Source organism: Salvelinus namaycush, chromosome 34, assembly GCF_016432855.1.
Source record: "Salvelinus namaycush isolate Seneca chromosome 34, SaNama_1.0, whole genome shotgun sequence".
NCBI lineage: Eukaryota > Metazoa > Chordata > Actinopteri > Salmoniformes > Salmonidae > Salvelinus > Salvelinus namaycush.
The window spans coordinates 12,379,704-12,391,649 of NC_052340.1; the positions used below are offsets into that span (position 1 = coordinate 12,379,704).

General features: G+C 42.5%; 1 protein-coding gene across 1 annotated transcript; it reads right to left on the reverse strand.

Moving 5' to 3' along the window:
- Positions 1-4,727: 4,727 nt before the first annotated feature.
- On the reverse strand, positions 4,728-10,484 carry LOC120028981 (eukaryotic translation initiation factor 3 subunit K). Its single transcript, XM_038974266.1, has 8 exons — positions 10,301-10,484; positions 9,820-9,918; positions 8,092-8,212; positions 5,936-6,013; positions 5,572-5,638; positions 5,400-5,477; positions 5,136-5,261; positions 4,728-4,875 (listed from the first exon to the last, which is right to left on the reverse strand). Exons 1-8 carry the CDS (start codon positions 10,360-10,362, stop codon positions 4,844-4,846), a joined length of 663 nt encoding a protein of 220 aa, XP_038830194.1. The 5' UTR covers positions 10,363-10,484; the 3' UTR covers positions 4,728-4,843.
- Between the last annotated feature and the right edge of the window lie 1,462 nt (positions 10,485-11,946).

Genomic DNA, 11,946 nt, shown 5'->3' on the forward strand with positions numbered 1-11,946 from the left:
CAGGACAAAATCCCTGTCATTTGCGTGAAGAGAAGACGGAGAAAGAGGGGTCGGAGGTCGGGCTGCCTTCTGAGAATTCGTAGGCGAGTGAGTAAACCCCCACTGCAATCCGTTCTATTAGCAAACATGCAAATATTCTAATCGATGACCTACGAGCAAGATTAAACTACCAACAGGACATTAAAAACTGTAATATCTTATGTTTCACCGAGTCGTGGCTGAATGACGACATGAACAACATACAGCTGCCGGGTTTTACACTGTATCAGCAGGATAGAACAGCAGCCTCTGGTAAGACAAGGGGTGGCGGTCTATGTAGATTTGTAAACAACAGCTGGTGCACGATATCTAAAGAAGTCTCGAGGTTTTGCCCACCTGAGGTAGAGTATCTCATGATACGCTGTAGACCACACTATCTACCTAGAGAGTTTATCTGTATTTTTGTAGCTGTCTATATACCACCACAGACCGATGCTGGCACTAAGACCGCACTTAATGAGCTGTATACCGCCATAAGAAAACAGGAAAACGCTCATCCAGAAGTGGCGCCCCTAGTGGCCGGGGACTTTAATGCAGGGACACTTAAATCCAATTTACCAAATTTCCACCAGCATGTGAAATGTGCAACCAGAGGGGGAAAAAAACTCTAGACCACCTTTACTCCACACACAGAGACGTGTACAAAGCTATCCCTCGCCCTCCATTTGGCAAATCTGACCATTATTCTATCCTCCTGATTCCCGCTTACAAGCAAAAATTAAAGCAGGAAGCACCAGTGACTCGGTCAAAAAAAACGTGGTTAGATGAAGCAGATGCTAAGCTACAAGACTGTTTTGCTAGCACAGACTGGAATATGTTCTGGGATTCTTCCGATGGCATTGAGGAATACACCACATCAGTCACTGGCTTCATCAATAAGTGCATTGATGACGTCGTCCACACAGTGACTGTACGTACATACCTCAACCAGAAGCCATGGATTACAGGCAACATCCGCACTGAGCTAAAGGGTAGAGCTGCCGCTTTCAAGGAGAAATCCCACTATGCCCTCCGACGAACCATCAAACAGGCAAAGCATCAATACAGGACTAAGATCGAATCGTACTACACCGGCTTCAACGCTCGTCGGATGTGGCAGTGCTTGCAAACTATTACCGACTACAAAGGGAAGCACAGCCGAGAGCTGCCCAGTGATACGAGCCTACCAGACGAGCTAAATTACTTCTATGCTCGCTTTGAGGCAAGTAACACTGAAACATGCATGAGAGCATCAGCTCTTCTGGACGACTGTGTGATCATGCTCTCCGCAGCCAATGTGTGTAAGACCTTTAAACAGGTCAACATTCACAAGGCCGCAGGGCCAGACGGAGTACCAGGACATGTACTCTGAGCATGTGCTGACCAACTGGCAAGTGTCTTCACTGACATTTCCAAATTCTCCCTGTCTGTAATACCATCATGTTTCAAGCAGACCACCATAGTCCCTGTGCCCAAGAACACTAAGGTAACCTGCCTAAATGACTACCGACCCGTAGCACTTACGTCTGTAGCCATGAAGTGCTTTGAAAGGCTGGTCATGGCTCACATCAACATCATTATCCCATAAACCCTAGACCAGTGGTTCCCAAACTTTTTGTAGTCCCGTACCCATTCAAACATTCAACCTCCAGATGCATACCCCCTCTAGCACCAGGGTCAGCGCACTCTCAAATGTTGTTTTTTTCCATCATTGTAAGCCTGCCACACACTATACAATACATTTATTAAATATAATGAATGTGAGTTGTTGTCACAACCCGGCTCGTGGGAAGTGATAAAGAGCTCTTATAGGACCAGGGCACAAATATATAATAATCAATAATTGGGGTGGCAGATGGCCTAACGCTGTAACCGCAAGGTTGCTGGATCGAATCCCCGAGCTGACAAGGTAAAAATCTGTTGTTCGCCCCTGAACAAGGCAGCTGTAGGCTGCCATTGTAAATAACAATTTGTTCTTAACTGACTTGCCTAGTTAAATAAAGGTTACATTTAATAATAATAATTTCTTTATTTAGCCATCTTTCAACATAAAACTGTTCATCGAAAATGGTGAATAACTCACCACAGGTTAATGAGGGTGTGCTTGAAATGATGCACATAACTCTGCAATGTTGGGTTGTATTGGAGAGAGTCTCAGTCTTAAATAATTTCCCACACAGTCTGTTTTCATGCTAGTGAGGGCCGAAAATCCACTCACATAGGTTGCAAAGGGCATCAGTGTCTTAACAGCACGATTTGCCAAGGCAGGATACTCTGAGCGGAGCCCAATCCAGCATCTGGCAGTGGCTTCTGATTAAATTCCATTTTCACAGAACCGCTTGTTGCAATTTCATTGAGGCTCTCTTGTTCAGATATCGGTAAGTGGGCTGGAGGCAAGGCATGAAAAGCATAACAAATCCAGTTGTTTGGGTCATCTGTTTCGGGAAAGTACCAGCATAATTGCACACCCAACTCACTCAGGTGCTTCGCTATATCACATTTGACATTGTCCGTAAGCTTGAGGTAATTTGCACACAAAAAATCTTACAATGACGGAAAGACCTATGTGTTGTCCTTGTTAATGCAGACAGAGAAGAGCGCCAACTTCTTAATCATAGCCTCAATTTTGTCCCGCACGTTGAATATAGTTGCGGAGAGTCCCTGTAGTCCTAGATTCAGATTATTCAGGCGAGAAAAAAACATCACCCAGATAGGCCAGTCGTGTGAGAAACTCGTCATCATGCAAGCGGTCAGACAAGTGAAATTGGTCAGTAAAGAAAACTTTAAGCTTGTCTGTCAATTCAAAAAAACATGTCAATACCTTGCCCCTTGATGATGACCAGCGCACTTCTGTATGTTGTAAAAGCGTTACATGGTCGCTGCCCATATCATTGCATAATGCAGAAAATACACAAGAGTTCAGGGGCCTTGCTTTAACAAAGTTAACCATTTTCACTGTAGTGTCCAAAACGTATTTCAAGCTGTCAGGCATTCCCTTGGCAGCAAGAACCTCTCAGTGGATGTTACAGTGTACCCAAGTGGCGTTGGGAGCAACTGCTTGCACACACGTTACCACTCCACTATGTCTCCCTGTCATGGCTTTTGCTCTATCAGTACAGATACCAACACATCTTGACCACCATAGTCCATTTGATGTCACAAAGCTGTCCAGTACTTTAAAAATATCCTCTCCTGTTGTCCTGGTTTCCAGAAGAGGATGTTTTCCTTAAATTGACCCCCCATAAACGTAACGGACATATTCCAGGAGCTGTACCAGGCCTGCCACGTCTGTTGACTCATCCAGCTGTAACGCATAGAATTCACTGGCTTGTATGCAAAGCAGTAATTGCTTCAAAACATCTCCTGCCATGTCACTGATGCGTCGTGAAACAGTGTTTGATGAAGGCATTGTCTGTATAGTTTTCTGGCCTTTTCCCCCAGCATTGTCCCAGCCATATCCGCCGCAGCAGAAAGAATTAAGTCCTCCACAATAGTATGGGGCTTGCCTGTCCTAGCCACTCGGTAGCTCACCATAAGAATCTTCTAGCCCCTTCTTATTAATGGTATCTGTTGCTTTTATACATGTCTTACTACTCAAAAGTCATCTTAATTCTCATTCAAAAAAACATTGTCTTATTTTTAAATTGTCATGTTTTGTTTCTAAATGTCTGCGCAAGAGTGAAGGTTTCATTGAGTTGTGAGACAGTACTTTTGCACATACACTACCGGTCAAAAGTTTTAGAACACCTACTCATTCAAGGGTTTTTCTTTATTTTGACAATTTTCTACATTGTAGAATAATAGTGAAGACTTCAAAACTATGAAATAACACATATGGAATCATGAGGTTACCCCCAAAAAATCGAAATATATTTTATATTTGAGAATCTTCAAATAGCTACCCTTTGCCTTGATGACAGCTTTGCAGCTGCTTCATGTAGCTAACATATTCTCTAATTTAGAAGACACTGTTGCACAAACAACATGCTGATTTAGGTCTACACAAATCACTGGTATTATTAGGCTGTATAGCTAATTTAGCTTACTCTTACTCAGTACATGTATTAGCTAGCTAGCGATTAGCAGTAGCGGCTAACAAGATTTTGGAACAACTTGCTAAGAAAAGACAAACTAGCTGTTTGCAGATGTAAGAAACACAAGCTAATAGAATGCTAGTAGATTTATATTAAGACGCAAAGTGACAACTGCATCCTTGTCATCAACAGCGCTGCATTGACCATGCAGACTGAACACAAGTGTCTCGTGATTGAGGAACATCAAATGTGCTCCTTGAGTGACAGGGGGCGTGGCTAGGTCTGTGTGGAAAGTGGCATAGAGAGTGGAGAGCGATGACTCAAGTAAGCGAAGTAAACTATAAAAATGGACGTTACACACCGCGTATCACATTTAACAAACCAAACATTAAAATACCGGTATAGAAGGTAAAATAAAAAGCCAAAGTGGTCCGTACATCAATACCACTATATCGCAAAAAACGGTATACCGCCCAGCTCTAGTGATACAGACAACAGTGTTCATTTACTGACATGCCAAGTCAAAGATAAAATAGCACTCACATCTTATCACAAGGTAAAAAAAAAAAAAAAGAAAGGTAAATACAGTCCTATTTTTGGTAATAATTCCTGGAATGGACGTAAGGTTATCAGACTAGTTCAATGTAATCAGTGAAAAGATCGGCACACTTCGGGTCTGAGTTTGAATGGATAATTAACATTTATTGTAAAAGGTTGGTTTGAGGAATATGTACTGCTGTCTGGCTGATTATTTTTATTGTACATTCTGAGTGTGCAGATGCGTCTGGGTATCACTGAGATGTGGCCATGATGCTGGATACACCTGTGGAAGAGAGGGACAGAAACAAAGGAAAATACAGGAGAGAAAAGGGGGAGATGAATACAGAGGAGCAGGAGAAAAAGGGAAAGAGAGAAAAGAATGTCAAAATTGTCTTTGCATGAAAATTCTTAAATCTACACTGACAGGAGGGGGTGTAAGGAAGAAGTTGAACTTTGAAATTCTAAAAGTGACTACAGACGAGACAAAAGCCGCTTCACTGGATACCAGCAAGCAAGACAAAAACACGACAAGGAAACACTCACTCTCAAAGTCAATCTTCTCCACAATGTTCTTGGGCTTGACACTCTCCTCCTGGTTAAAAATGAAGATCTGCCCTTCCTCATTCTCCGTCCACCCGTACTTGCTCATCCACACCTTCACCTGTGTGTCTGTATGGGGAGCAGGAAGGCAATTGCGCAGGGGAAAGTGGGATATGACTTACAGATAATTAACACTGTAGAGTCACTGAAAGAAAGGAAAGCACTCTCCAAAAGATATAGTGTACATCATAAATGAATGGCCTTTACCAAGGGGGTCACCCAGCATCTCAGCTAGAAGTCGATGCTCAATGTTCTGGTATGTGATTCCAACCACATGGCAGATAACTGTGGAGAGAGCAGCAGTTAGAAAGGCTATTATCAAGTTTTTATTGCAATATTATAGTCATCAACTAACTTGATTTCCATATGTTCTACTCACACTTGCGCACCGAGTCCTCAAAGCCTGTGATGCCGTCAATGAATTCCCTGTTCTCCTCCAGACTGGACTGAGTGACAGACAAAGGAATGAGTACCATACAATCATACCATTAGGAGTACTGGATCTCACACTTTATAATAAAGTCCTGATAGGGTTGTCTATTGGTACAGCCATCAATCTCCAGTTAGAGCCACAATGTACAGTCATGTTTAACCTCAATGTTCTGTTTGGAACCATTCCTTCATATTAGAATATGATCCCCAAAATTCTCTGACAATAAGTTGAAAGTTGAGTGAAATGAACAGGGCAAATAGCAGGTGAAATAAAAAAAAGAGACAGACAAAGATATGTATTGTGTACATACCCAGAAGGACTGGAAATGGCAGGTCTCCAGGAGGTTCCCCAGGTACAGGATCTGCCTTATGGGGCGCTCCTCCTGCTGCTTTACTGTAGTCAAGGAAAGGCACCACACACACAGCAAACTGGCCACATAATAGACAGTAACGTCCACACCATTACTTCAACACAAACCCCGGTGGGCTTGGGCGGTATCCAGATTGCCATACTTTCATACCGACCTTGTGTCATACTGGGTATTATGTAATACCGGCACTGAACACAGGGGGCGCTGTTTTTCAAACCTCCAGTCTCATCTTTGTGTACTTTTTTTTTTTTTTTCACCTTTATTTAACCAGGTAGGCAAGTTGAGAACAAGTTCTCATTTACAATTGCGACCTGGCCAAGATAAAGCAAAGCAGTTCGACACATACAACACAGAGTTACACATGGAGTAAAACAAACATACAGCCAATAATACAGTAGAAAAAAATAAGTATATACAATGTGAGCAAATGAGGTGAGATAAGGGAGGTAAAGGCAAAAAAAAGGTCATGGTGGCGAAGTAAATACAATATAGCAAGTAAAATACTGGAATGGTAGATTTGCAGTGGAAGAATGTGCAAAATAAAGATAGAAATAATGGGGTGCAAAGGAGCAAAATAAATAAATACAGTAGGGGGAAAGGTAGTTGTTTGGGCTAAATTATAGATGGGCTATGTACAGGTGCAGTAATCTGTGAGCTGCTCTGACAGCTAGTGCTTAAAGCTAGTGAGGGAGATAAGTGTTTCCAGTTTCAGAGATTTTTGTAGTTCGTTCCAGTCATTGGCAGCAGAGAACTGGAAAGAGAGGCGGCCAAAAGAAGAATTGGTTTTGGGGGTGACCAGAGAGATATACCTGCTGGAGCGCGTGCTACAGGTGGGTGTTGCTATGGTGACCAGCGAGCTGAGATAAGGGGGGACTTTACCTAGCAGGGTCTTGTAGATGACCTGGAGCCAGTGGGTTTGGCGACGAGTATGAAGCGAGGGCCAGCCAACGAGAGCGTTGGGGTAGTATATGGGGCTTTGGTGACAAAACAGATGGCACTGTGATAGACTACATCTAATTTATTGAGTAGGGTATTGGAGGCTATTTTGTAAATGACATCGCCGAAGTCCAGGATCGGTAGGATGGTCAGTTTTACGAGGGTATGTTTGGCAGCATGAGTGAAGGATGCTTTGTTGCGAAATAGGAAGCCAATTCTAGATTTAACTTTGGATTGGAGTTGTTTGATATGAGTCTGAAAGGAGAGTTTACAGTCTAACCAGACACCTAGGTATTTGTAGTTGTCCACATATTCTAAGTCAGAACCGTCCAGAGTAGTGATGCTGGACGGGCGGGCAGGTGCAGGCAGCGATCGGTTGAAGAGCATGCATTTAGTTTTACTTGTATTTAAGAGCAATTGGAGGCCACGGAAGGAGAGTTGTATGGCATTGAAGCTCGTCTGGAGGGTTGTTAACACAGTGTCCAAAGAAGGGCCAGAAGTATACAGAATGGTGTCTTCTGCGTAGAGGTGGATCAGAGACTCACCAGCAGCAAGAGCGACATCATTGATGTATACAGAGAAGAGAGTCGGTCCAAGAATTGAACCCTGTGGCACCCCAATAGAGACTGCCAGAGGCCCGGACAACAGGCCCTCCGATTTGACACACTGAACTCTATCAGAGAAGTAGTTGGTGAACCAGGCGAGGCAATCATTTGAGAAACCAAGGCTATTGAGTCTGCCGATGAGGATGTGGTGATTGACAGAGTCGAAAGCCATGGCCAGGTCTTGTAAACAAACATCCCATGACTGGGGACGACCCATAAGCTTCATAATGAAAAAAAGTTGGCAGATGAAATTAAGAACACAATCTTCTTCATCACCTAACATATTGCACAAGTTGACTGCAAGTATTTACTTAAAAAGTAGCTACAAATATTCAAATAAAATAAAACTTCAAATAAATAGTTTCAACGGAATTGAAAAACCATCCCAGGGCTATTTCCAAATACCACGCAATAAGGTATACCACAGAGGACTAAATGATTGTCTGTTTTTGAACAAATTATTGTCAATGTTTTTGTTGACAGGGAGTACAAAAATGGACAAACTACACTAGTTGCAGGGTTGATACTAGATTATACTGAGCACCGAAAGGATACGTGTGTCTGGTCAATCATGCACTTGCACAGAGTAAAGTCTGTGTGTGGTAGGTTGGTCAGGGCCTTGAGCAGAATCTGCGACGTCACTGTGACCTGGAAGTAGGCAGGGTTGAACTGGTACCTACAGGAACAAGAACAACATCTCTGTTATTGATATAGCCATGAGTGGTGTTCTGCTAGCCCATGAATGTACACCTTAAGGTCCAAGTACCTTATGTTATTTTCAGAGGTAGACTGGCTCTGTCAGCCAAAAACTCCATATAAATGTTAATCGTTTCTCGGTTCTAGAAACATAAACATTGCGATACGGTTCTAGAAACATAAAGCTCTTCACCTTCATATCACATCAAAATAATTTCACAAATGCAAAATATACACTTACTGTACACAGTTTTAACAGTCTTTATCACAGTTGCAGCCGACAGTATTTTTAATTTACAACACGTTTCTGGCAGCCTTCTTTAGTTACACACAGGTGTTCGGAGCATGCTAGATAGTAGGGATGTGCATCCCTCCCTTACAAGCATGATTCAATACGCATCTAGAGACATGGGCTCCGATACAGGTACGATACTATTAGTTTGAAACGATTTGGTGCTTTTCGATGCAACGCACAAACACATTCATTTTCCATTCTAAATCAATATCTGATACTGATCGAGCTCAGGAGCTGGTTCGGTCTGAGTTGACTTCTCTGAGCTGCCCTGTTTGTGTGTGTGAATGAGGTAGTATGTGCTGAGCCATATGGCAGACCGAGCATCTACCACTGTTCATGTAAAAATGACTAAATGCACTGACTTTTTAAATATTTTGTATGGTGAACCTGGCAATCGGAAAGCCCCAATCAGCAGTTGTGCTGATGTGCGATCAGTTCTGTCCACCCGGTAGCCCACACAGCTCCACTGATAAAAAATATATTTCTACAACGCATTTGGTAACAATGACCCAGCAAATGACATTGGTTGGCCAATTAATAAAGCCTATGATTTAATATCGCAAAAGCCATTTACAAACATCTGAACGCTGAAGGTGACTTGCAGATGTAGCCGGTTTTCTTTTGGCAGTGTGGAAACACTAACCTATCAAGGTGTATATCAACCCCCCCCCAAAAAAGTGTTGACTTCTCGCTGATATGAAAGATAAGGTCCGTGTGCTTCCAAAACCATGCCGCGTGTTAATGTTCAGATAGAGCGCGGGGGGTGGGTATAATTTGTGGAACATTCCAACAGGAATCTGTTCCAGAAGCTTCGTAAATAACAAGGTTGCCAACAACAACGCAAACAAAGTTAGGGAGTGGGCTATTTCATTAAGTTTGTCACTCACCACGTTTATTCCGAAAAATGTCTGTCTTCACTCTGGAGCCTATGGACAAACATTAAGAATAAGCTACGTGGTGGGTTGATGCCTATTCAGCAGCTAGTTAGCTAGGTGAATTGATCATGCTACTTTGTATGCGTTGTTTGTTAGCAACCTTGTACTTTACGACGTTTTTGGAACATATTCCTGTTGGAACGTTCCACAAATTATACCCACCCGAGCGCGGGCTCATAACAAAACTTGCCCATACAGAAGAAGCCTTCGTCCAATGACTTATGTGTAATGGAATTGAGAGTCATGATCAAGGGCTGCTTGCCACCCAGCAGGCAAATCTAACTACATATGTTAACCATTTTGTACTAGCGTAACAAATGTGATAGTAGTCAGACAGTCAGAGGTAGGGTGACTCACAATTTGAGGATAGCCAAATTGGCCTCTAGGTCGTATGCATTCTCTTTAACTTGTGTTTCCACGTAGCGTTCCAATGTTGCAAGGTTCTCTGGGTTGTATCTGTAAGAGATCATAAACAATGTATCATTATGGGCATGTGTTCAACAGATAGCCGACACAGCTAACAAACTACAACAAGTTGAGCAAAAATATGCATAGAGACAATCAAGCTGCATCACAACCAATAAATAACGGTAGCTTAACGTTACAGTTTACCGGTAAAAGCCTGTGTACCTAAATAGTTAACAAGTAGCATTAGGTAAAACAAAGATCTGACACATACACGTCGTCAGATGTTGGATATGTCTAATAAATGACCTCAACAACTAACTGTAACTTTCTATATAATGTCAAACAATCAAATGTAGCTAGCATTACGTAGTAGCAGCAAGCAAACTGAATGGGCTAGCTACGCTAGTATTTGTCAAAGAAGTCTGCATACCTATCAATTCCTCGTAAGAGCTTTCCCACGTTGGCTCTCATCTGCTCGAATGAAGACGCCATTTGGTCCAAACTCGTATTGGGGTCTTTTTGGTGCTAAATTTGAAGAAATCCGCACGTGGACCGAAAAGTGGAAAAGCGAGTGAGTGGAGCAAAAAATGTCTTGGAACGGAAAGGGCTGTGGTGACTTGACGTAAACAGGAAGTTAGTTTACTGACGGACCACTAGTTAGAAACTGCAGAACATGTCGCTGAAATATGCATTGGAGACAGCCTATGATCAACAAATCAGTATGTTTCATTTGTGAACATATAGACGAATGGCCAAATATATGCACTATAATTATCATTGACGAGCGTTTCGAATGACGTGAATGCACTGAGGAGCCTGAATGTGATGGTTTTACCAACACTAGACTGAAACCACTTTGGTTCCTGGTTCCTACCCAAACAAAATGACTGCTGCATGGTAAATGTACTGCCTCCTATTGTTGTGATGGAGTATGAACTATTAAGATAAATATATTGGTTGCTGTAAAAACAGTATATTTAGTATTGCTCTCACATTGTAATATGTTCTATAGTTACGGTGTTGTGCTAATTAGCAAATCAACTTTAATTTGCTTATTTTACCTGAGAACACATTCTCATTTACAGGGGAACAGTTACAGGATGAATGAGTCAATTGTAAACTGGGGATGATTAGGTGATGGTATGATTTAGCCAGGACACCAAGGTTAACACCCCAACTCTTTCGATAAGTGCCATGGGATCTTTAGTGACCACAGAGAATTCAGGATACCCGTTTAACATCCCATCCAAAATACAGCACCCTACACAGGGTAATGTCCCCAATCACTGCCCCAATCACTGCCCCACTGCCCCATCCTTGCTGTCCCCAGTCCGCCTGGCCTTGCTGCTATTCCAGTTTCAACTGTTCTGCCTGCGGTTATGGAACCGCCACCTGTCCCAGACCTGCTGTTTTCAACTCTTAATGATCGGCTATGAAAAGCCAACTGAAAATTATTCATGATTATTATTTGACCATGCTTGTCACTTATGAACATTTTGAACATCTTGGTATTGTTCTGTTATAATCTCCACCCGGCACAGCCAGAAGAGGACTGGCCACCCCTCATAGCCTGGTTCCTCTCTAGGTTTCTTCCTAGGTTTTGGCCTTTCTAGGGAGTTTTTCCTAGCCACCGTGCTTCTACACCTGCATTGCTTGCTGTTTGGGGTTTTAGGCTGGGTTTCTGTACAGCACTTTGAGATATTAGCTGATGTACGAAGGGCTATATAAAATAAACTTGATTGATTATTTTTTAGACCAGAGAAAAGGGTGCCTCCTACTGGCCCTCCAACACCACTTCCAGCAGCATCTGGTCTCCCATCCAGGACCAAACCTGCTTAGCTTCAGAAGCAAGGCAGCAGTGGGATGCAGTGTGGTATGCTACAGGGATCATCAGCTAAATTCAGCAGGGGACAGATTTTTTCTTGAGGGGATGCTCAGGGGGCCGGAACAGCATTACAAATAATTTGTAGACTGTAAGAATCCCAAACAGAAGAATCCCAAACATATATAATATTTGACTAAAATATAATAATTTCAATCCTTGCTTACATTTGTATACAATCACTTGTATCTCTC